This window comes from Acromyrmex echinatior, chromosome 3, assembly GCF_024713525.1.
Source record: "Acromyrmex echinatior isolate Ae372 chromosome 3, ASM2471352v2, whole genome shotgun sequence".
Taxonomy (NCBI): Eukaryota; Metazoa; Arthropoda; class Insecta; order Hymenoptera; family Formicidae; genus Acromyrmex; species Acromyrmex echinatior.
The window spans coordinates 22190493-22217789 of record NC_141854.1 but is presented as its reverse complement, the minus strand read 5'-3'; the positions used below and the strand labels follow the sequence as shown (position 1 = coordinate 22217789).

The 27297-nt window shown below is 32.1% G+C and overlaps 1 protein-coding gene across 2 annotated transcripts; it reads left to right on the top strand.

Moving 5' to 3' along the window:
• Positions 1–620: 620 nt before the first annotated feature.
• On the top strand, positions 621–27166 carry cysu (peroxidase homolog). Of its 2 annotated transcripts, none has more exons than XM_011051533.2 (17): positions 621–3616; positions 9625–9813; positions 14819–14901; positions 15131–15224; positions 15342–15533; positions 15612–15808; positions 17222–17474; positions 18373–18518; positions 20665–20906; positions 21218–21350; positions 21795–21922; positions 21989–22098; positions 22779–22871; positions 23024–23193; positions 23317–23425; positions 23774–23870; positions 26149–27166. In XM_011051533.2, exons 1-17 carry the CDS (start codon positions 3606–3608, stop codon positions 26254–26256), a joined length of 2355 nt encoding a protein of 784 aa, XP_011049835.1. In that variant the 5' UTR covers positions 621–3605; the 3' UTR covers positions 26257–27166. The 2 variants fall into 2 exon arrangements, with proteins under 2 accessions (XP_011049835.1, XP_011049836.1); XM_011051534.2 differs by lacking the exon at positions 26149–27166 and adding an exon at positions 23938–25679.
• Positions 27167–27297: the final 131 nt, after the last annotated feature.

The following is a 27297-nucleotide window of genomic DNA, read 5'->3' as shown; positions in this document are numbered from 1 at the left end:
TTAAAATTTTTAAAAGACATGCAACGGTAAAAATTAAAAATTTTTAGTATCCGTATAAAGTTTTAGTTGCAGTCAGACTGAGCAATTTTAACATTTTATTTAGTATGTCTCTTTCTTAAATGTTTAGATTTACAATCTCTTTATTTATTAATGATTAGTTCACATTTCTTTGTGCACATATATAGGATCGAAAGGACATTAGTTAATGTCCTGATTAAATTATTTATTGACGAGGTCGCACAAACGAGATACTAAACGATCGGGAAAAGGAAACTAGAGCTACCCGTTCAATTTACTCGTGCACCATTAAAACAATTCAATTCTTATCGATTCAAGACTCAATTATATATTGAGTCCTTGTACATACAATTTATCGTATACAAGCTTAATTGACTAGTTTTGTGCTATGGTTTAGAGTATCTATTTCAAAACAGATCCTTTTTACTGAACCAAATGAACGACAGGAAAATATTTTAATGATAATTTAATGATAATTTATCGCAATCCGGAAACGTAATTTTTTGAACCCATAGTTTTATATGGCAAACGGATTTCACAAACTGTAAATTCATCTATCTTATGTATTAATTTCATTATTTTTTTTTCTTAGAAAAGGATATATGTAGATATTTATAGCCACATATACACGAAGTCTCTTTATTATAGAATGAAGATAGATATGTCGCCCCAGGCGATACGTTCTAAACATCTCTCTTTCGTAAGTACTATCGTCCTGGAATGTGCTCCATATATGATGGCAAAACTTTCAGGTTGAAAAGGAAAGTGAAAGGCAGATAAAAAAAAACAGATCGATCGTATTTTGTGTTTACAGACATTTTGTAAAATAAAGAATGTATATAAAGAAATAAATAGTAATAAATAATAAGTTTTTCGAATTATTTTACGCCCATCATCGATACTATTTAACATTAAATTGAAGTACTCCGCAATTAAAAGTCTTAAAATTTTTGTAGAGGAAACAAAGAACAAAAGCTCATTTAAAGTAAATAATTATGTATATACGTTTAAATATAATAATAATGGAATTTAATTTTTAATGTAAAAATAAAACTAAACAGACAGCTATATTTTAATGAAAATTTAATAAACAGTCATTTGCACGCTTGAAATTAAGTGTCATATTTCGAAGTCATGTTTCTAAGTGAATTTTGTAGCATCAATTGACTAAATTTTTTTCTTTCGATATTTATCGGTAATGTGCGCAATTAAGTCACGTAAGTGACGTAATTTCGAGTCATTTGATTTATCGTGACATCATGATTTTTTGCGATATTTTAATTCTCTCTGTCGCGAAAAAAGTCGATCAACCATCGCAGAACAAAACTGATTTCACGGCCAGGCGAAATGCACAATGCGCTTTCTCAACCGTATTGCGTTATCGTGCTGGCCGCTAGCTGACAACCAAACATTATCGACTACGCGATTACGTCTCCATTTACAAAAAGGAGTAAGCACTGTGCGAGCTAATTATCGCCATGTAAAGGAAATTTCGTAAATCCTTGCCAATCCTTCACTCAGGCTCCTTTAAAGCAAACAGATCTACATAAATCAATTTGCAATTAATTATTTAAAGTATCTAAAAGATTATATTTAAGGTAACTTTCATAATTTATGTAATAGAATATTTTGCAGATAACTTACATAACGAATATAGAGTCTAATCGAGTTCCAAAATTATGCTATATATCTTTCTTTAATTTTATAATTACTATAAAAAAAAATCAAAGAATTTTCAAGAGAGATAACAAAAATTGACAGACTAAGATCGGAACCAAAATAAACCTGGATGATATTAGGTGTTGGAATTAATTCGTAGCGTTTTTAATGAAAGAATGTTATTTATTTCACATGAGCATTAAAAAATATATTAATGAAAGTACTTCCCATCACTTGTAAAACGCTACGAATTAATTCCAACACCTAATAGGACTACAATATTTTCTTTATTAGGCAAAAGAGAATCATTAAAAACTGTCTAGAGCGATAGCGTCAAGTTAGCTAAGGGTTGCCGATAATCCAAGCTAATGATAGACAATTTATGTTAAATAAAATAAATGAACTTTTGTTAATCACATTTAAAATACATTATTTACAACTTTTATCTGAATAAAAATCATACCACCCGTAAAAAGAAAGAAGAGAATAACATATATATTTTATATTATTATTCAGTCCGCTTGAGAAAAATATAAATCTCTAGGCCAAATATTTCTTGAACTCAGAGAAGAACTGAGAGTGAACAGACATTAAATCTAAGTGTGAAATGACAGCAGACTGAGGCTATGGTCTCAAGAAACTGGTGGGTGTTATACAAGTACAAATCTAATCAAGGTAATGTTACAAACCATTTACTTTTAACCTGTTTACTATTACTTATATTAAAGAAAATGTGCTATAAAAAATACTGCAATTTGCATTCATGTAAGTTGCAGTATTTCGATTTACTTTGCCCGAAAAGTTATGCAAGCTGATTTATATGCAGATGAAGTGAATGATGATAGCAATAGACGGACTATAATTCATTCGTTTGAACTCGAAGAGAACTGTACTATGTATCGAATACTCCAAAACATAAGGATATTAATCTCCAATTTTTTTTTTTCAAATAATGGATGAACATATACGAGGCTTGTCTTTCGCAAGCTCATGATACCCCATCAATTATCAATCATCTTGCAACATCTTTGATCGACGTCGCGTGGCTGGAACGATTCTGTCGGCGTCGTTCTCCTTAAAAATGTAATCGAAAGGTAACGAAGAAAGAAAGCATCCATTGTCGGACTCAGCGAACGGCATTTTCGGTGACGCGTATTTTGGAGAACCGGCGGGACACAATCGATGTCTCGAATCGAGGGCAGCAGCCGTGCGGCTCGTTTAGAGAAAGGAAAGTAAGACGTGGACGGGAGCTACAACTTCTCCGCCTCCTTCTTCTTCATCACGTCCACCGCTAACTTCTCGTGGTTCTTTCTCGCTCACCTGGCGGGTACATAATGTAAGATAAAATAACTTTCCTCCACCTCTCTCGTCTCCTCTCAACTCTCCCTCTCCGGCTTCCTCTCCCTCTTCTCGTTTCCTTTCCACGAGTCGGCACGAATCAGTTCCGCGCTTTTAGGGAGCTTTCCACCACCAGGACGGTGCACACTCTGCGCTTTCATAAAGAACTATGCAGCAGGAAGGCAGGACACGATCGCGAGTACCACATTAACGTAGTCGATCAGTGCGACTCGATCTAAAAGCAACCATCTAGGATCGGTGATAACCGACCGCTGCAAGCTGGATTATTTCCGGCAAGTAGAGAAGTGGTTGGTCGATTGTACGAATACATTTCGACAGACGGTGGAGGAATAGGTACACACAATAGTGATTACCTTAACGGTTTCTCGGACACGTGCAAAGACATTAGCCGACAGAAACATTGCCGGCATTCGATTATCCTCACTTCTCCGTCGCGTGTCGCGTGTGTCGAGAGAGTGCACCGAAAATCGTGCAAATTGACAATTACAACCCTTGACGACAACCCTTGACTGTGTCGTTGATCCTCGATCATCATAAATCATTAGCAACGTGGAGCACGTGGTAGAAGAATGCACAACGGGTGAGTGCGAGGGAATTATAAATCAAGAAATTCTACAGAAGAATTCTAAGCGATCGACGCGTGTCACACGCAAAAGGAAGGCTATTGTCAACATAAAGTATTGCTAGAGAATTCTAAGACTTTTATTTATATTTTTCGCGACTTCTCAACAGGAAGAAAATTGCAAGAAGAAAATTGATAATCGATTCTTGCTAATAACAAGATATGATGAAAACTACCTAGAATTTAAAAAGATATATATCTATCGATAATTTTTTACACATTTTAGTATAATACACATTTGATGCTAATAAAAGTTGATTTATTAAAAATTTTAGTAATAAATAGTGGATCTTATTTTGCCAGGAAACAGAAGAAGATCAATTTATTTTTAAAGTTTTGTCGCGCGCAGCTATAATGTCGTAAATAATCGAGTATATACTTTTATATAAGGATGCTTCATATAGGCACATAATGTATTAATTTCCAGTATATTAAATAAAAATGATAAAAAACATCTTTTATATATATTCTATCTTCTATATTTTCTGCTTTCTGAAATAAAATGGACCAAAAATACATGTCGGAACATCACTGTTGAAGATAATTAAGCTTTCTATCTTTTCTTTTCAATCTTATGCATGCTATAAATTGATAGTGCTAATAGTATTAAATAAAATTAATTTTTAATCCCTTTTCTAGTAGAAATCAACTTTTCTTCAACAAATCTTATGCGTGATAAGAATAAGTTAAAAGAAATATTATCATATCTGTCACATATTGACATATTGTTATAAATTTTTAACTCTGCAATTATATTCTCTTTGTCTAGTCCTTTGTTTACTGTTCTATAAACCTTCAAAAAATGTGAAAAAGATTCAGGGTTAATTTTTAACATTTTTTTTACATTATTAAATAGTTTTTTAATAAGATATTTTAAAAGAAAAAACTAGATTTTGGTCTCTTTATTTCGAAAAAAGAGAATGAAATTATAACAATTTTCACCAGATTACAAACAGAGCATTAAATCATCTCAAGATATTGCTTTACCAAAATTAAGACATTTTAGCGCCTGTATAAATTAATAAATTAGTGCCACCGTTGCTTATCAGTTTTTCCAATCTCTCGCGATCTTCTTGAACGTGAGAAAGAAGAGTTTGAGGTTTCCTGAGAAAGACGGAAGCTCGGAAAAATGATTACGAGTAATACGAGTAATTATGAGAATTGGGTCGAGGATACAAATGGGGCGAAAATGTACGTGACTCTTCATATCTATTATCATCGCGCGGGGTCCGCGAAAGGTGAAAGGAGAATCCCGCGAGAAAGCAATCATTTCGATCGATCTAGAGGATTTTGTCTCATCATTTACACGATTTATTCTTTAAAGAAAACGCGTCGTCACGCAAAATGACAAGCGCATGATTAGCTGGAGTTTAAAGCATAGCGCAAAATAAAGATTAGATAGTCACAGATGTCTTGTAATCTAAACTCGACCTTCTGTAGGTATCGTGTTACTTTTACCTACTTTCGAATCCTTTCACCGAGGTAGTAAATCATTCGAATTTTTAATTGTCAAATAAGATACGCATCCACATAAAGTGTAAGAGTTTGCAAACACTTGAGAAATAGTCGATCACTGTCCGCCTACTTAATAACAATTATTTAATCTATGACGCTGCGACATGATGATGTAGTCGGCACAACGATGATAATCGATTAGCATATAATAAAAGTTTTCATTACAACTTCCAATACACTGTTTTGCATAATTCTACTTTATTAATTTAATCAATTGTAACATTTGAATTGTTTGAATAACCAACGCATTGCTTATCATCAGAAATTTCATATTCATTCTTGCATTATATTACACACATATATATATATATATATATATATATATATATATATATGTATATATAATTATAGATTCTAATCTTATGCAATTTAGAAACATATAATTAAACGTTTTTACAGTAATCTAAATTCTTTTATAATTCGTTACACTTTTTTAAAATTATATACTGAGATAATAAAGTCTTATTTCAATTAATAATTGGCTGATTATCAATTCAATATTATCATATATAGAATAAATAGAAATAATAACATTATAATATTTATAAAATGATTTATAAAAGTAATTATAGTATTAAATTCAGCAATTGTGATGTTTATCATTTTATTAAGTCCATGTAAGATATCGCTTTTAATTACTACAATAATGACATAACTAAAAAATTATCATTTTTTTTAGTTAGTTGTAAAAAAGAAATTTAAAGAAAAAAAGTAAAACACACTTCAAAAGTATATTTTTATTTCTCTACTGTCAAAATTAATATTACAAAATTTTAATAATTGCAAACATTCGAACTCATTTTCAAGAAAACTTTTTTTAGTTGTTACAGCAAATAAGCAATATGTAGGTTAAGTTTAATTACAATCCGTTCACCATAAAAGAAACCTGCAATCAATATGTCTTTGCTCGTATAATAAAAATCATTTACTGTGTAATTACAGCATACAATTCGGAATGTATTAGGTGTTGGAATTAATTCGTAGCGTTTTTTAATGAAAGAATGTTATTTATTTCACATGAGCATTAAAAAATACATTAATGAAAGTACTTCCCATCACTTGTAAAACGCTACGAATTAATTCCAACACCTAATAATAAAATGTATATGTATTGCATATAATTCTTTTAATTTTTTAAATTTGTTAAATTTTTCTAATTTTTTAAGTGCATATATAACATAGTTGTAACATCTTTAGATTTTATCAACGCGTTAAAAGTTAAATGTCTTATGCAACAATAAGGAACAATTTTCTTGCGGTATTTTGCGGCTGATTTTTTGACGAATTTTCACTTTTTCGTACGCTTCCTGACCACTGTTTCGCACGCTCTCCGATTGAATTTCACGCGATTACGTACACGGAATATCAATCTGAATTCACTCGTAATCCGGTAAAAGACTGGCGTTTCCGCAAGAAGACAATCAACGATAAATTGACATACTACTTAGTTAATGAACCATGATCCATCCAGTGATCACGAAAAATTTCTCCAATCTTTTGATTTCATAAGATAATTTAATACCATGAAAAAAGTAAATCGTTTATTTGCATTAAATGTTTTTTTTTCCCTATGAAACGAGACTTGGCTGTGTGAATGTATGAATTTTTTTCTCTTCTTCCTTTTTCTAGAAGACCTCTCAAAATATCAGTATGTGCATCATGGATAGATAAAAACTTTAAAATTAAATATAATTCTCTATTCAACATGAACTTGAAATATCTTAATGTACATTTGTTTTATAGCATATATAAACAGATGAACACGAAAACGTGTTTTTAATAAAAACTTTTTATTAACATATAATCATTATAGCAAGCGTGCAAAAGGATTTCTCTCTCTCTCTCTCTCTCTCTCTCTCTCTCTCTCTCTCTCTCTCTCTCTCTCTACTGTAAATTATATTAAACAAAGAACAAATTATATCAATTGCAAGTCACTGAAATGTAAATAATTTCTATTAAAAGTAATTGGCTAATCATGATCTAAGATTAGAATATGCGAGGACCAGTTTATCGAGTTGCGTTTTATTTATAAATCGACACATTGGAAATGAACAAAAAATGGAAGAGAATCCGAATGACTTTAAATGTCAATTGAGTCTTATCTAATCATTGTGTACAGGAGGCACTTTCATCGGCGGTAATAAACTACAAGGCAAGCGCGAATACCTGTCAGCTATTTCCAACGTACAATTTGTACCGTAAATTAATGTAATTTCATGACAAGCGTTGGTGAATGAAGCATGGATGTATGATAGTAATTAATCTTGATGCATGTTTCACTAAAAAGTTCAAGGTGGTGGAAGACCTATAACTATACACTCTATATATTTTTTTTTCGTTCTTTTAACGTAAATTTTTATTACATCAAAATATAATTTTTGTATGTAATACGTCTTAAGCAAAGCGAAATGTAATTAATAAGATTAACATTTAAAGTTTAGATTTAAATGTATATTACAGAAAATCCCTTAAATAATGAAATTAGAAAGGAAGAAAGTTTTCTTTCTTATAAAACTTAAAAATCAGATGTTACGGTACCTGCTAATAAAAATGCAAAATGCACGAAATGTATTTGTTACCACACAATTTTATATGCATATCAATTGCACGTTTACATATGCAAATATATCGCAAAGTGTGGGAATACAAAATGTAAGACTGACTTTCCATGGACGGACTGGAGATGTCCGCGATGCGTTTCTTGTGCTAAAAGAATGGATTACGGAAGAGCTTCGACTTTTGTATCTCGGTTTCTCCGCTTCACTCGAGAATGTATCGAACATGTTAAATAAGAATGCAATATGATGCAATAGATGCTATCGAGCTATCAAGCAAAAAAATGTTCCCTCAGAGAATTCACCCTATCATTTTGTATGACCTCTTTACGTAAGAAGTAATTTTATCAAAAAATGCATTTTTTTTACGCTGCATCATTATTTATAACTTTTCACTGAATTCAAAATTGTAGAAACCCTCCCGATACATTGTCCCTATTTCTAAACAATTTTTACAAAAAAATCTGATTTTATTACTTTATTATTTTGTTTAATGTAATTACATTTAAAGTTACTTTAAAGTATTAATATATAAAACAGTAATACTTATCGAATTTTTTTAATTTTCGATTTTACTTTTTATCGAATTTTATAATATATCTCTATATAAATAGTTATTTTCATAGAGTAGAAGTTTAAAAGAATATTTTCAATAACACATAATATATTATACAACTACTACATTTTGAAAACATAATTAATTACATTAAATATTTGATAATTATAATCTCTTTATCAAATTCCACATAGAAAGAACAGTTTTGTTGGTTTCTAAAAATTTAGCTAGATACAGATCTGAAAATAAATATTGTTTCTTCCAGATTATCAAAATAATTATGTAGAACGCAAGGTTGCTAAAACGTTAAAACTTTTTGCAGTATTACTCATGCTTGAATATCTTACATAATATTTTGATGGTCCAATAAAATAATTTTCAGATCCGTATCTATCTACATTTTTAGATATTTTAGTAAAATTTTTCTTTCTGTCTATTCAGACTTATAAAGCAATCCAGCCAACTGAACCGAAATAGTTACACACACAATCTTATATCCAATAATCCTTCCAATGAATATCGAAGTAATTGCTGTAATTATTCGTTTGATATTATGATATGATTGTATTATGATGTTCAGGCTATTAACGTAAAATTTGATAATATAATTATGTCAATAATAATGATAAAGATCTCTTAAAAATATTTCTAATACTCGTTTTTATTCATATTCCTGATTTCTCTAAGAAATATAATCTTTTACTGTCTACAGTATTACTTTATTAGACTTTTATTACTACTTTATTAAAAAAAAGAAAAAATACGAAATCATGTATATACATATAAGATTCCTCATGAACAGTATAAATGTTTTGTAGAAAATATGCGGAAACTGTCGTTGCTACATACCCTAATATATTAGCAGTGTACAGAAAAAGTTTTACAAGATTCTTTAATATAATTGATTTATACATTTTTAGATTTTTATCAAGTAAAAGTAAAAAAAAACCCATATTACAGAATCTATAGTTGCAAAGTTATATTTTTGCTAAACGCAGCCATTGATTGTTTCAATTAACATTTTGCATTCAATGATATAATATACAACTTATTTTGCCAATTTTGTGTTAATCACTCATATTCATTACCATTATAATAATTTGTATAATAGAGCAATATATAAAATAAAAAAATATTTTAGATAAGTTAAAGAGTATTTTTATTCAATATACATATTATTTCGTTATTATCAACCTTTTTCATCTTAAGGGATCTCCGATCGGATTTGTAATAATCTATGCAAACCTGTATGTCTGTGATTTAGGGCAACATCGAGTAATTTTTTATGCAAACGCGCTATGATACGCTTTGATGTAATCGTTTGTACTGAATTGTTGCAGATTCGCGATAACGCGGACGCGTTCCGCGATAATCGGATTGCTGCTGTTGCTGGTAACAGCACATTGTAATGGGCTGCAGTATCAACCTTTCGACTCTTATGCAAACGGAGAGGAGTGCGCCTTGATCCTGGACGCCCGTGGAAGAACCAGCGTTTATGACTACACCTATAATTTACTCCGCGGATCGTTGTAAGTGCTCACATTAAGACCGAAGTACGAGTCTGCGTGACGATAGCGATCTTAATTTAGCGAAAGTCAACGCGAAATCAAGAGAACTGGAATTATTCCTTCCAAGTAACTGATACGAACTTTCGTAAAGTATTGCCGCCTGTGAATTTTTATGTCTCGATAAATAGGCTAATTAATACGCCATTAAGAAAATACCTTACAGAAATGCTAGTTTTTTTTTCTTTTCTTACAAAAAATTAATTTGAATTGCATAATAAATCATTTTAATTAATTTCGAAATATTTCTTCGAATTTATCATATAATTTGAATTGCTTAATTAATTTCGAAAGTTTTTCTCGAATTTATCATATAATGTGAGAATTTTATTAACATATAATATCAACGTATAATAAGGTTATAATAAAATTTGTAATATAATTTTAAATACTTTTTTTGCTATGAAGCATAAATACTAAATAAAAAAATATTTTTGCACAGATTAGGTTAATTGTAACAGATCTATATTATTAGATTTTACACATTTTTTTGTATTTAAAGCTATTATTATGTGATAAGTGTGGGAAATAGAAATGGATATCTATTATAAATTTTTAGTATTACAATTTCCGACAATATAAAATGTATTTTCTAATTTCAAATATAGTGCGTCAAATACAGTAAATATAATAAATAATTGATAATTATAGTCACAGTAATCTATTTGATTAATATCATTTATTAAATTATTTCAAGTAATCTATCATTTACGATATATTATTTTGAAAGAAATATTATTTTTGCAATTACTCGAACTTAATAATTAATTGTATTTACATTAAATAGTAATCATGATAATTTTTCAAAAGTCTGTCGAATATAAAATGTTTTTTCTAGGATATTCCAATATTTGCCATTAATAAGAAATGTGATTGAAAACAGTTGTATATATTTTAACTATTAAGACAGCTGCATCTAATCATTCTATCAGTTTATCATAAATTTGATTATTACTCACAGTTATCTACGATTGATGATCATTGATTATATCGCTCAAGCAAAATACTGTCTTTTACCGCGCTGTCGATCACGAGAATGCCATAACAATAAATAAAAAGCATCTTATCAGCTAGGACGTCTATTCCAAGACACATTGTAATGACTAGGAAACGCACGATTATGAATCGCGTTTACTAACTGCATGGCAGCGCAGTACACTTACGTAACAAAGTAAGTCCTCATCAGCTGATATTCTAGAGGGTTAGAGAAAGCGGGAACTTTAGTCGTACGGCCAGGACTTTCACTATCATCCTGTTCCCGCAGGACTAGCGGATTCTAATGCAATCTTATCGATTCTACTGTGCGAACGCACAATGTTCTACTGTGGTTATATTGCCGCAAACTGTTCCGCATGCCTATGATTCTGTATAGATTACATTGTTTTTATGGTGATAAAATTCGAACGTTCTCTGTCGAGCTCTTAAAAGCGGCCATTGCCAGCTGAAATTTATATGGTATTGAGCTATAAATGCGTCATGCAACGAAAGTGACCGTTACATATTGCAATAAACCGCGTGCTGTTCCATTCATCGTCTCGTGCACAGAATCGTATTTACCGTACAGACAGCCGCAGTAATAATCCCCACGTTCAGACGCGTAACCGCCTTGAAACTCGTGATTAACTGCCGTTCTTCGCGTCAAGCAACCGGCGGGACGGTGGCGTTTATCGTTCGAATACTCCCATAAAGTGTCCTTAAGAATCAAATTCAGCTGGGCGGCCGAGATGTTGGAGAAACACGGTTACAAAGACGGCTGCAAATGATTTATAGAACAGAAAATTAAGAAAGAAATTTTTTGAACGGCATTCGGATGCTAAAATTAAGATTTAACTTGCGTCGTTTCGCTGTACTTTTTTGTAATGTGTGATAAAAAATGCACCGCTCGTAGCAATTAATCATAATTGATTGCGATTTTTTAAAACAAAGTTACGAGATCTCTTTAAAACGCGTCGATTTCGGATCACGAACAGCGGCATGGTCTTAACTTCTCGTATGTACGAGAAGTTTAGCACTAATTGAGACTTTTGAGGTGCTCCACTAACAAATTATAAGGCGATCGCGTTGAAATAACCGCTTTATAAATTTCTGAAGAATATAGTAGCCGAAACATCCTCGCTTTGAAGCTAAAAGAAAACTAATTGGAATTACATGCCAAGTATATTATCACCGTCCTTAATTCCACGCGGTCAACTACGATTATTTCAACAACACAGTGACATGCGTTATTAAGAAGTCATAATTGCGCTGTTATAAACTTAATTCTCGTCATAATAACGTTATTAAGATTACAATTGTATTACAGTTTAAAAAGACACTTTAAAAGATTTTTATATACCTCTTGGTAAACATTGTTTTCTTAATAAACAGCTGATCATTCGTGACAACAGTGATCACGACTCACAATTTCATGTATAAGTAAGTGTATAAACTCTTGTACCTTCGTATTTATAGTTCGCATAAGTGCAGTTTATTGTAAAAGCACTAAACACTTCTCATTAAGAATTTTGTTTTTTAAATAGTTAATGGAAGAATTAAAATCGAAATTAAAGTTTTAATTATTATTTGTGTTTTTTTAGTCATAGAAAAAAATATAAATAATTAATAATTTTAATTTTAATCAATCCAAATCTTTAAAATAATACATTATATGATTAAAAAGAAAATATGCAATTTTTGCATATCGTCATAAAAATATAATGAAAATCATATATAAAAGCAGCAACCATATAATTTATCATGAAAAACCCACTTTAAACGATTCATAATTGTGTTGGATTTCAGAATACAATTCTATTTATATTTTATTAATTTTTACTTTATTTATTCTGTTTATTTTTCTGTTTACTTGTGTATTCTAATTTTTCACATGTTTTTCGTATTGCACAGTACACAAAATTATACATAAAATTCATTTTAAGTTTTGACACAAATATAGATTATTTACACTTAGCGAGTTTTAATAATCAGTAATCAGGAATAAACATAGTCAGACAAGTCTGATCTGTGACCGTTTAGGTAGCCGGCGTGGCGTCGTAATGCCGTCCGGTTAGCGATGTCACGTAGTTACTTTAAGATGAAGGCAACACTCATGGAATGTCAAATAGGTGCCCGAGGACACGACATAACGAGACGTTAGTTCGTAATTGCATCGCGAAACGATACGGTCGATCTGGAGGTCGAAATAGCTCGTGCTGACGGTTGCAAAAGTGATCAATGACAATATCCAAAAAGATCACTCGTGAGAAAGCAGGAACGGACACGATATATGAGAATATTATTGCACCAATTATCGATATTCGCCGAAACAAAGATGGTATGACGCACGAAACGATCGGAGGCAATAAGGGGGCAGGTTATTTTCGAACACTACGAATACTTTGCGTGTCGCGCCAACGTGATTATTAAATGGCGTATTAAAGTACGAATGCCGTGAGCTGAAATATAATTTATATGTATCAGAAAAAAAGGTTCTCTGGTTAGCGCAATCCACATTTATCACCGAGCGGCAGGGAATGGGACTGTGGCCGTCGCTCAGACCAGTTATGGTAAGTGCGTCGATGCACGACACCATTATAGAATGCTTTCGTTATTATTACGTTGATTACGGCACAACGGTCGAAACATTCGATCGCAATTAGACGCGGGAAATCCTTTCTTGCGTCTTTCCGATTTTGCACTTCAAGTACTTGAATTAGTGATTTATACTACTTGAATCAGTATTTAGAAAGACCGCCTCTCGAGTGAACTCTAATAGTTTCACGAGTCAGTGTCTTAAGTAAGTTGAGATCCTGTTATGTTAAAAAAAAAAATTATATTAGGTGAACGTTAATATAAAGTCTTATATTATAAACTAAATTTCAAAAATATACTGAGATTAGTATTATGTAAAAACAGATTATATACATATGATATATTTATCCTGTTTCCACATTAATGTAAATTAAGTCAAATTGTTAATTAAATCAAACGATTGCAAAATAAATATATAATATTATTTCTAAATTTTGATGCCCGTTTTCATCCTGATTAATTTTAATTTCGGTTCAACTCACTTTGCATCTTTTTCTAATTCTTAGGATTGGAAAAAGATGAAGATTAAGTTGAATCGAGATTAAAAGAAAGTTAATCTACATTGATGTCATGAAAACAAACATAAACTACTGAAGACACTAAAATACTGAACTAATATAATATATTCAATTTGTAATCGTTTGATTCAAACTTAATTTCAAAATTGATATCCATATCTCATCAAGATGAAGGTATACAATTCCAAAACAAAATTTATGTTAATTTCAAAGAATAAGCAATTAATGAGAAAAATTTATGCAGGAATAGATAAAAAATAATGTATATTATTAGGTGTTGGAATTAATTCGTAGCGTTTTACAAGTGATGGGAAGTACTTTCATTAATGTATTTTTTAATGCTCATGTGAAATAAATAACATTCTTTCATTAAAAACGCTACGAATTAATTCCAACACCTAATATATATACATATGTATAGTGGGCGATTAAAATGAGAAGATAAAAGAATCAAAGGCGGAAGGTAAGAGCGCAATATCGATGTAGAGAAACGACGTAGAGAATTGCTGGGTCAACCTTCGTCGACGCAGCCGAAGAGCGGCACGTCTCAATGCCAGTATATTTTATGACGGAAACAGGATATGAAAGTCAATTCGCTCATATTCATAAGAGAGCATATCTAGGATAGTTTCGGATTACCTTGATACGAAATATCCGCACATACAGACATTCTGCGTGTGTACGCATCATAATCTGTACGAACGAATTCACACGCAAGGTTCTCGCGAGTCGGCTTCTCATGAAAGTAGGCGCAACGTTGAGTAATTAACCCGGTGAGATGAAGAAGGAAGGGAAAGAAGAGAGGAGAGTCTGTAAATAATATCTGCACTCAAAGATCGAACACGTGTCAACTTTCATCTTTATTCTTTCGTTATCCGTAGTCCTACTACCGCAGGAGGAACTCAAACCTGTATCACGTTCGACGCCATAAATCATGCTTACGTCGAGGCGAGGAAGCGCATCAGTGAGTATATAAAATTGCATTACAAGAATTAATTGCACGATGTCCGTATAATTTATTGCTAACAATGATCAATAAGATATCGGCGTGTCGTCGCGTAATAATGTGTAATCTCGATCCCATATAAACTCATAACGAATGATCGCCGCACGCACGTATCTCGTATTTGCTATTTTTTACTTCGTTTTCACGCGGCTTTCTCGTACTGTCGCTCACACATAATCACTCGCAGACGTCGCGAGACCAAAGTCGGAGATGTGGCGACCGGAGGATCTGGCGACGGTTGGTGAGCTGCTCCTCGACATTACTACGAATCTCGCGCAAACGTAAGTTTCTTCCCCGTTCAAGCCTATGTAATCTCTCCTTTTCTCTTCCGACGAACTTTCCCGCCTTGGGATCCGATCGCGTTTCCTTGATTTTACTTTCTAATCATCGGCATTCAGGTACGGATTGACCTACGAAGAAATTCAGAGGAGTCTACCGTTGATCGACACTTCGAAGACGTTGATCCGCGAAGTTTGTCCCGCCTTTCTTAGCAACATAGAATGCAGACCGGGCAAATACCGACGGTTTGATGGTCTCTGTACGAATTTAGAGAATCCAACTTGGGGAGCCACTCTGTCGCCTTTCGCGAGGTAACCGTCATTTTCTTCATTTCTCACAGACCTTTCTTTTTCGGCACGACGCGAATATTTTTTTTTTATCTTTTACAGATTGATGAGTCCTCAATTCGCAGACGGCCTATCGGCGCCAAGGATATCCATAACGGGTCGTGATCTACCATTGTCCCGAGTTGTATCACGCACCATGCACCCTGACGAAGGTTATCACGATCACGCCGGCACAGTTATGGTGATTGCATGGGGACAATTCATGGACCACGATTACACTTTGACCGCCACGCCTTTAGGTATATTAGATTCGAAAGTATAGTATTTATACACGACAATCATGATAAATTTTTCCGCCGCGGTGATTTCGATGTCCGCAAAGCAATCAGTTTACGTGGATAAATAATATTTCCGTTAATCTCATTAATTAAAAAAATATACTTATATAATCAAATAAGTAAATACTTATGTAGCTATGCGTTTCATGGATTATCTCCGTATCTAAATCTATTATTAGAATGCCAATGTTACATGAATATTGTAGTTCACTTCAGGACGAGAAGCAATCTGATACAGTAAACTACTTCTCACCTTAATGACTCACGAAATGCATATAGCTTCTGTATAAAAAGTACCCAAGGCAGCTTCAAAAGTATTATTAAATACTTATGTAATTTTATGCTACTTTACAAGATATTCACTAAATAAAAAACTTATTTATTTCATGCAGCAACAGGAAAATAAATGCAGAATTACGTATAATTCTTCGAGGTAATAAATAAATAATTATAATAATTATAAATATTTTAAATATTAATTTAATGCGACAAAATTTTTTTGTTTTTTGTTCAATAAAAACCATCTTGTCTAAGTTACTAAAAAAGAGAGATCAATAATCGAAATCTTAAATAAATGATCTTAAACAAGTGAAGACCACTGCACAATGTACTGATAACCATCTGTGATAATGTAATAAATTTTAGAGAAAGCAACAAAAAAACTATGAATGGTTTTGCTGTCGGTTCGTATGCCGTAATGATCAAAATCAACTGATTCAATCGTGCAAATAGAATAGAAAGCGAAGCTTTCAATCGTCAGCAGACTGATTGCGTCGACTGTACCGAGCAACTGTACCGAGATATTTGATATATGTGAATCCGTAGGTCGCTTATAGGCCCTTCCAACGTTTACCGTATTTATCGAAAGGAGGGTAACTACGAGAGAAAGCGAACGATCTTTGCCCGGATAAACTGATCACGTGTACGACGTTCCGAGCGGGCGTTCTTCAGCTCGAGATTATTCGCTAATGTATCAGTCAAAATTGGCAAGCCCATTGACAGACTTGAAATCGCGCCATTTTGAAATAATTTGCGATACTCCACGTCAATTATCGAAGGAAAGAATAATTTAGAATGTACAATTCAGCTATATGTAGCTTTAGATCAATCCTAGACACGCATATAATATGCATATTCTTGTATGAAAGGATAATTAATAGACAATGTCGATTCTATTATACCTCGTTCAATACGAAACCGTTCATTGCGACAACCGGGAAAACATTCGACATTCATAATGTTCCATTCAATCACGAGTGCTGATATTCTCTAACACGTCTGCCACTCACGAACTATGGATTACGCGTACGTGATCGGAATGCTATCGCTTTCTGCTATCATTACATATCTATTCTGCTATCATCGTGTTTGCAGACCCTCTGAACCGAAACGACCCGGAAGAATGCTGTGGTCGGCTGCCACACCAAAAGAATCCCTATTGCAACGAGATCCTCATACCAGAGGACGACTATTTCTACAAATTGTTCAACGTGCAATGCATGAACTTCGTTCGCGCTTTTCCTGCAGTCCGACCTGGTTGCCGTCTCGGTTCCCGAGTGCCTTTCAATCTTCTTACGGGTGTACTGGATGGTAATACGGTTTATGGCATCACGGAAACTTTTGCTAGGTAAATCACAATAAGTTGCTTTCAACCCGTATAATAATATAAAATTATTTTCAAATGCTTTTGTAATAATTTATCGCATTATCGATCCAAATAAGATTGAATTTAAAATTAATTTTGTCTGAATACAGCATGTATAAGCACATATTCGCTAACTTTTTAAAATTAAAATGTGTTTAAAAAAAAGTAATAGAACATCATATATAAACGCGTTAAAACATACGAGAAAAATTAATCTTAATTGTATCCATTTATAATTTATCACGGTGTAAAATAATACAGCATAAGAGAGGAATTGTATTAATCAGTCACCGATTCTCCAGGGGTGAGTAAGTCGGTTTTCGCCTTTTATGGATCTCTGCACGTGCATTTGGCGAAACGAATTTCGTTTCGCCTCAAAACGGTACATATGTGAGCCTCTGTTACGTCATCAAGGACAATAAATCAGCATTACGTTGTTCTGCATTTTCCAACACACGGGCACGTGCTCTCGTGTTCTTCGCACTTTCTACCATGTTCGTGTGATGCGATCTACAAATCTCGCGATTGCTCAATCTTTGTGGACTTCACATTCCCTCGTGACATCATAGATTGCTACATATATCTGTTACGTCTATAAATAATACATATATTTCTCTATCTAATTTCTCTAAAAAGTACTTATTTTAATATTTCAAATAATTTGAAAATATTAGACTATCACATTGATTTTCGTAAAATCTCAAGTCATCTAATCATATGTGATATAGAAATATATCAAGTCATCTAATCATATGATATAGAAATACGATATAAAAGTATTAAAGGAAAAGTAAAAGATAATGACGGATTAATTACATTAATATTATCATTTGCACATAGCTTTTAAGATTCCTACATATCTTCTTATTTCGCTTTTTAGAAAACTCCGAACAGGCTATGGCGGATTACTACGAATGAATCCAGTCTTTGCAGAGTATGGCCTTAAAGATCTTTTGCCGCTAAAGTTGGATATACCAGACGAAGGATGTACTCGACCGAACCGATCGATGTATTGCTTCGAAGCTGGTAATTTATATTTATAAATATTTTTCATTATATATTTATAATTAATTTTAATATTAAGATTAATTTAAAAAAAATGCTATTTTAACATCGCAGCTTAAATAATGCTGCTGACTTACTTAATATAAAATATTAAAATATTTGAAAATTGGACGTTTAAAACATCAAACGTAAAAAATCAGAATAATTGATAGAAACTTAATATTTGAATAATATTTTATCAAAATTAATTTATGATTTGAATCATTAAAATGTTTATTGTAAAAATTATTTTTCTCGTGCTTGCTCTAAAAATCGAAAATTGTTAGAATGTATGACAAACAAAATATTTAGTCGGTTTAAAATATTCATTGCAATATTCTATGGTATTTTCCAGTATTTTTTACGTATTATTGCATAGTTATGTCCTTGCGTGTATATAATGTATTATGGATTCCAGTCGTGACGAATCAATCGCTTCGTTCTAAAAGAAATTGACTTTCGTAAAGTGGTAAACATAGCTTCAAAACGCAATGTAAGGCGTGGGCTATTAGCACGATTATATCTTGAATTTACAATGAACGTACGATGCACGAATCAGCCTAAGTCGAATGTAACCGCACTAATGTAGCTATTCTAATTTCTGGCGATTTTTCTATGTCTCTCATGGTATAAGAACAATGGAGCGGTAAGTCACGCTCGTTACTGACTTCTCATGGCGCCGTTTACTAAGCGTCTCTCGCTCTCTCTCGAGATAGCCATGATCGACTGCTCCGATTGATTTTGCCTAGCACCTACGTTTCATATACTCGCCCGGGAGTCATTTTCCCACGTCAATTCGTCGATCATCCGCGAAACCGTCCAGTGATATGCACAGTGAATCTGGTCGGCAATTTCACGAGACAAAACAATTCGATCGTGGCGATAATTATATGCACTTATCGCGCACACCGATTCCATAAATCATGTAGAATACCTGGACCCGAAGCTACGGCGTGTTAAACCGTAAATCTCCCACACGTCAATCGTGAGAGCATTCAGCAGCAACATGACCCATACCTGTACTTACGTTAATCGCATGTTACAGAAAAATCAATTGCTGCCCAAGATCTGCTGTCATTATTTAAGTTTTTAAAAATTTCGGATGGTATGGTAACCAACTTAATGCTCGCTTTTACTATTACGGGGTAAGCACCGTATCACATGATTATCAGCATATCAATCGATACAACACGGGTGAGAAAGAGAATGGCTGCGACGCAAGAAGGTCGACTTTTATTAAATCATAGAAATGTTAGAAAAAAAATCGCACGTGCTGCAATAATTATTATTTTCCATTCGTCTAGACAAAGGTTCATGTAATAACAAGATAAAACAACTTTTTATGTAATCAATAAGATAACAATTTTTCATCTCGGTTTAGTTTCGAACATACTGACTCATTAAATTAAATTATGTTAATCACTCACACGAGATAAATAAGATAAACAGAGATAAACATTTCTTGTTTCTACTGTTATTAATACAAGAACTCGATGATACGCTTCGATAGCAAAGGTATTATACTCTTGGAATTTTATCATATTTAGTCATCTTTATTTAAATCATTTAAATTAATTAAAGTTATAATAACTAATAAATTATTAAATTAGTACGCTATAGTACATTTAATGAAAATTATAATTTATACGTTCTTTATATGAAATGGATTATTATAATATATTATGTAACAGGACTTAAGAAAAGTATAACAAATCGAGGCCAATACAAGCCTATAAATGTAGATATTCGTGCGATAAAGTGATTACATTCTTTATAAACTTCCAATATTTTCCAATTGAATTCTCTATGTACTTCTAATATTTTGAACATCAAGATACATTACAAAGATTACTCTTTTTGTGTTTAAATTTTGATTATTTAACAATAAAAGTCTTTATCTGGCTTATATTGATGCATCGGTAATCTTCGTTTTACATTACATGATTCAATGAATTATCGTATATTGAGTCTATATATTTTAATAAATCTCTTAAGCTGATTAAAGCATCTTGGGAACTATAGAATTATTCGATTCTTTTTATGAAAGCATCGCGTCTACCATTCTCAATTTCGAAAATTAATCATCCTTTTAAAATCTCGGAAATGTATTGTATCAATTCTGTTATAGGTGAGATTCGTGTAAACGAACAGTTGGTACTTACCTGCATGCACACTTTAATGGCGCGAGAGCATAACCGGATTGTTAAAGCATTGGCCGTCATAAATCCGCACTGGGACGATGAGATTCTCTTTCAGGAAGCTAGGCGCATCGTCATCGCGGAAATCCAACACGTCACTTATAACGAGTTCCTCCCCATATTACTCGGCAAAGATGTCATGGAGAAATTCGGACTTCTCCTCGAGAAGGAAGTAAGTTGAACTGACGACACTGAAACAAATTGAAACAAAATTTATGAATATTTATGCACAAATTACGAAGACATAATTTGTTATAAACAAAGATAACTTTAAAATATCGTTAATAAATATTATTGATAAAGTAATTCATTTTTTAAATCCAGAAATAATAATGTCTAATAATTATGTATGTATTATAATAATAGTACGTTATTATAATAATTAAGATTTAACGATACATTTTTCATTTATTTTTTTGCCGTTCGTTGAACAGCTTTTGACAGTAATAACCGCGTTGACATTAAGATATCAATTTTCCATAGAAATATTGGGATGGATACGATCCGAGCATAAATCCAGGCGTAATAGACGCTTTCGCTGCTGCTGCCTTTAGATTCGGTCACTCGCTATTGCCTACGGTTGTAGAACGATGGAGTAAAGCTCATAAATTTATTGGTAAGGCGACAATACATACTAATTGCATAACGAGATTATATTGCACTAACAAACCATTATTTAATGGCTTAACTTTCCATATTAGAAATCGTTTCTCTTGATTATATATATATTCTTTAATAATTTGTTTAAAATCTTTTTTTTAATCTTATAGGCTAAATAGAAACTTCTCTTCTAAACAGATAAATTTTAAATTCGTAATATATATAAATAATAAAATTTCATCAATTACTTTAAATAAATTCTGAAATTTATTTTGAAACTTGCTCATTAAAATATTTAATCATGGATAATAATCTTAATTTATCATGGATAATAAGGCTCTCTCTCTCTCTCTCTCTCTCTCTCTCTCTCTCTCTCTCTCTCACATCAATTTTTCGTTAGAATATTTAATTTTTCTTTCCTTCAAATATGATTTCAAATTATTTATGTTTATCTTTATAGCTTCAAAGAGACTCTCAGATTTGATAAGACGCCCGTATGACTTGTACCGGGCTGGTGTATTCGATGAATATTTAATGGGCTTGATGAACCAAGTTGCTCAAGCTATGGACGATTCTATAACGCAAGAAGTAAAACAATGATTAACATAAACAAATTATACAATTATGCCGTACTATACGGTTTATTCTTTACAGGTGACAAATCATCTCTTCAAAAAAGTTGGAGCAAAATTCGGATTGGATTTGGTATCCTTTAATATGCAACGCGGACGTGAGTTTGGTATTCCAAGTTATATGGAATTCAGGTGAATTATTGTTAAGCCATACTTGTATTAATAAACTTATTTGACTAACTGTAGTTAAGATATCTGTATATCACAATAATCTTCTGTATAGTCAGCGTACACTAAGCATAAATAAATAGAACGAAAGACTGAACAGAAGTAAAGTTAAATGATAATAAAACTTCACGGAAAAGTCATCGAGATAACTAATTTTCTGTTAAAAATCAGAGAAAGTTCAAATACATTACCAAAAATACATTACCAAAAAACTTTTAGTAATATATCGCAATGTTGATAGAAAAGTGGTAAAAGTAATAAATGATTTTTGAGATAAAGAAAATCAAATCTACAGATTACTATATTACAATGAAAAATAATACATTTATCAACAAATTATATGAAAAAGTTACAAATCTGATAAAGAATAAAATTTACAAAACCTTATAATTTAACATTATTAAGAATTGCAGTGTTTAAATTTTGAGAAATCATGATATAGTTTTAAAGAATACATTATAATAGAAAATTAGTATAATAGTGGAAAGAAAAAGAAATTATGTATTATTCACGAATTTAATTAAAACGTTCCAATTCAGAAAGAATTTTTTAAATACTCTACTAAAAAGTTGCCAATTTTTAACTGTATGACTTTTCTATCAACACAGCGATATGTATATAATTTTGCGATTTTATAATTTTAGAAAGTATTGCGGCCTTCCTGATGCCAACACTTTTGATGAATTGTTCGGTTCCATGCCAAATGAAACTGTCAGACGATATAGCACTATTTTTGAGTGAGTATTACACGTCTGTAAAATCCGGTAGCGAACCTTCGAAGGATCGGACGATCAAGTTTAACATCTCATTATTCAGTCAGCGGACCGATCGATGCTAAAAATAGTGTATTCGGAAATATCGGCTTCATCTCGGCCATGCTCTTTTTCAGACATCCTGCAGACGTCGATTTATGGTCGGGCGGCGTATCCGAAAGACCGCTTCCGGGTAGCATGCTCGGGCCAACCTTCGCTTGCCTAATTGCCACACAGTTCAGTCATTCGCGTCGTGGTGATAGATTCTGGTACGAGTTGCCGAACCAGCCATCGTCCTTCACTCTCGGTAAGACCCTTTCAAATTCTCTTCCCGGTGGGAGTCGCGTGAGCCAAGGACTCGCGACATTCAGTCGATATGTAACGAAGTGCAGTACCTTCTAAAATTGCATTTTCACTTTTATTTTCCTAGAACAACTGAACGAAATTCGAAAGACGAAGCTCGCCAGATTGATCTGCGACAATACTGATCTTATTGATACGGTACAAATCTATCCAATGGTCCTTCCTGATCACGAAATGTAAGTTGATTTATAATAATGATTTATTGAATAAAATATTTATTGAATAAAAATAAAAAAAACATGATATATATCATAATATTTTTTATATATATTCCATTTAAAAAATATATTCCATTAAAAATAAAGAAATTAAAGTAAAGAAATGGAGCCTATAAAAATATTTACTATTACTATTAATATATTTTGTATCTTCATTCATTACATTTATTTTATCCATTATATTGACTAATTAATTTTGTTTCTACTTTGCTTCAATTTTTATTTGATCTTAAAAGATTTTTAGAGAAATTTAAAAAAATGACTATAATATATAATATATACTGCCCTTTTTTAATTTCATAACAGAAATCCTAGAGTCCCATGTCGTAGTGGTATTATACCCGGCATCGACTTGTCAAAATGGGCTGAATTTCCGGCGACGAGTCACGCCGCCGAGCAATACGTGAGTAATTTAGCAGACCCATACGGGCAGTTGGGGAAATAAAGGAAGACCTGTTTCACCAATCTAGATATAAACAGAGTGCCCTTAGGCGAACAACCGAGCCACGAGTCAAGAAGCCCAACCCTTAGGCACTATAATCATCCACACAAGATCATCCCATAGGCACGCACGTGTTGAAGTAGCAAACAATTAGACGCGATAAGTCATGCTTAAGTAGAATAAATTGATTATATCACATAGTGCGATAAAGTACAGAGTTGGCCAGTCGATCATACTTGAGTCGCTGTTTAAAGTGGTTCATAATAATTGATTCATGAATTACAATCTCAAACTTTTTTTAATAATAACTCGTAAATATATTGATGTGATCATACCATAATAGTAAACTTTAACTTTTTAATATCGAGATAGATTAAAAATAACGTGATATCGATCTGGACCCTTGGCAAAGTTACAGGACACCTTTAGCTTCCACAGTAATCCTTATCAACAAAATGTACATACAACTTTTTTTTTAGTAAAAATGCATCGTGCGTTATACTTCACTTTCATACAAAAGACAACAAGAATTTCACACGTAATATACTCACTATTCGAAATATAGAATGTTATTTATGTGTCGAGTTTCAATTTTGACGTTGATCTTTTTTGTTTGTACGAAAGTTATTTGTGACTGTGTAATATTATAGCTTGAATGTTGCATATGAGCACAAATCTTTACATAATATACATATAAAGTGTAAGAGATCAACCAGAGTCTTCCCATGGCATGAAATAAAGGTTCTGATTGAATAATTATCTTATGCACTATGCGTTATGTAATCCCGCAAACACAATAGAGTAATAAGTCTTAAGCCTTAAGAAATTGATCAATCACAGTCGAATGTGAGAAGAATAATCGACTACGATTGATCAATTCCTTAAGGCTTAAGGCTTACTTCTCTATTATATTTGCGGGGTAAAAATTTGTGTTCTAACCTTAAGTTTGCATAAATTTATAATTATATTTTCTCTCACGTATGAGCTTCAAAATTTTCCATTTTATTTTACTTTAACTTAATATAATAATTAATATTGCCAACAATTAATAATATAGAGTTTGTAAACTATACTTCAAAATTTTATTCACAAATATCTAAATGTTTATTATAAAATGTTGTCGTAATTTATATATGTTACCTTAAGTCACGTATTATTTTTGCATTGCATTTAATATTTTATTATTTAACTTATAAACTTTCATTAATACAGCAACGATTTTTTTATAATACATTTAAAATATTTTCTTCTATCGCTATTTTATTTTTTTATAACACATTACTTTCCATCAAACATTACAATACTACAACTATGATATACTCTTTGTACATAGTAAATTTCAATCAAATCGAATCATTCCTTGCATGTAATCGTCTATCGTCATCTTTCAGCATCGCGGATTTCAATAATGGCTATAACACTTAGCAGTGCTTAATATCTAGTCTTTTCAACATATATATCTTTTGGAGTATCTCTTTATTTCTCGATTGAAATATATTTAAAAAAAAATTATCTACTTCATATTCTGTGTCCTTTAAAGTATATTATACAACAATATACTGTTGAACATAAAAACTTTCCTTATCTACTTAATGCGAAGCGCGATTATTTGACTATGTACTCGATTACAGTTGCAAATGGTGTATTTCGATCTGTAAGTTAAAATTTCTATAATCTTATCCAGAATACTGTTCGCTATACACAAAATCATGTAAGTGCCATCTTTTTAAATATAATATAACACTTCAAACAATAAAATTTTTTATTATCGTTCTGTTTTATACATTTCGCGTATTCTTCCATGCGATTTACCCATGAAATCACCCATAAAAAATAAACTCGATATTATACTCACAATCAAACATTATTCATATAGAAATGCAAATTACGATGTAGGCATGGAAGCATTCGGCCTTTTTCTTTATAATTTTATACTTTCAATGCTTAATATTCCTTTTCTATGCTAGATTACAGCAGAATTTTAATATGGAATTAAATGATATTTGAAAGTCAATTTTGTTCATATCCCTTTCTCTTCTACATCATTTTGCATTCCTAGTCTACATTCGCCCCACAGTATCTAGTACCAATTACAGGTAAAGTATCGTGTGCTCGGACATACACTCAGAAATAGACGATTGCGTTTATTGCGTGATCGTACATTATCGTTCTAACTCCACATTTCCCCGCCGACTGCCATGCACCACATCAGTACCTACAATTACCTATTGTACTATAGCGATGGGTGGAGGAACGTCCGGTGCACTACGACAGCCAGCAAGCTTATCGAATCTTCTTTGAGAATATTAACGGCATTGCTTCATATCTGGGCTTCACGAGAAAGTAAGCGAGTGCACCGCAAGGGACAAAGGCGCCTGATCATAAAGTATCTGCCGCCATGCGCTGTGCTTTGAGGCACTGTCTAAGGTACATCACGAACGTGGGTATGAGTCGATCGACGTCTACTTGTACAGCGAGATGTGAAATGGTATACGTGCGTCCATGTTCTATATGAATTTTTCTTAATGCTTGAGTGAGTTTGATAATAATAATTTAGATATCTCTGTCTATAATAAAATGATTGTTATATAGAGTACTCGTTTACAATACAGAATACTCTTTTATAAAGTGTAATATGAAAATTGAAGTAACGTTTCGCGTGGAATATCTATCTCAACAACAATAATCCTTACAGAAATGCAATATTAAGCAACTTAATATTGAAAGCAAATAATTAATTATTTATTTTAAGTATTGATACTATTGTTCAGTGCTTTTAGTATTCCAAATAAATAATTAATTACTGTCTTTCAATTTAATTGGCCAGTATTAGATTTCTATCAGGAAACTGTGTTTATATTGATGATCACACATTATTTTTTTATTATTGCAGACTACACTTGGTAGTAGTAATTTTAACATATGTGATTCACTGCGTGAAAGTTTCTTAAGAATGACAGTTTTTTTTTTAATGCGTTAATGCAATGTTATTAAGTATGAGAGCACATGTACGTTTGCTTAATTAAAGTGGAATAAAATCTAATATTTATTAGTCAAGAGTACTGACAATTCCACGACAGTGGAATTACATAGAAATATTAATAAAATATGATATATTTTTGTACGATGATTATTGCTTCAAGCATTATTATTGTAATAAGCAAAATGTAAATATTCATACGTAGTGGCTCAGAAATTTGTACGGAGTTGATATCTTTTACTCCTCATTTGTTAAATAAATTTACAATCAAAACATATTTTCTGCGCTATTATGATGACAGTTACCATTTATATTGTACTTTTTGTACATAATTACAAATAAAAGTCAATTTCATAAGAAGCTATTTGATAAGTTTTTATTTATATGTATTACTTAACTCTTAATCTG

Excerpts from the sequence above, each read along its gene's own strand:
- cysu (XM_011051533.2), top strand. Across the intron at positions 22,099-22,778 it reads CCAAGTTATATGGAATTCAG|AAAGTATTGCGGCCTTCCTG; the intron begins GTGAATTATTGT and ends TTATAATTTTAG. Across the intron at positions 22,872-23,023 it reads CGATATAGCACTATTTTTGA|ACATCCTGCAGACGTCGATT; the intron begins GTGAGTATTACA and ends GCTCTTTTTCAG.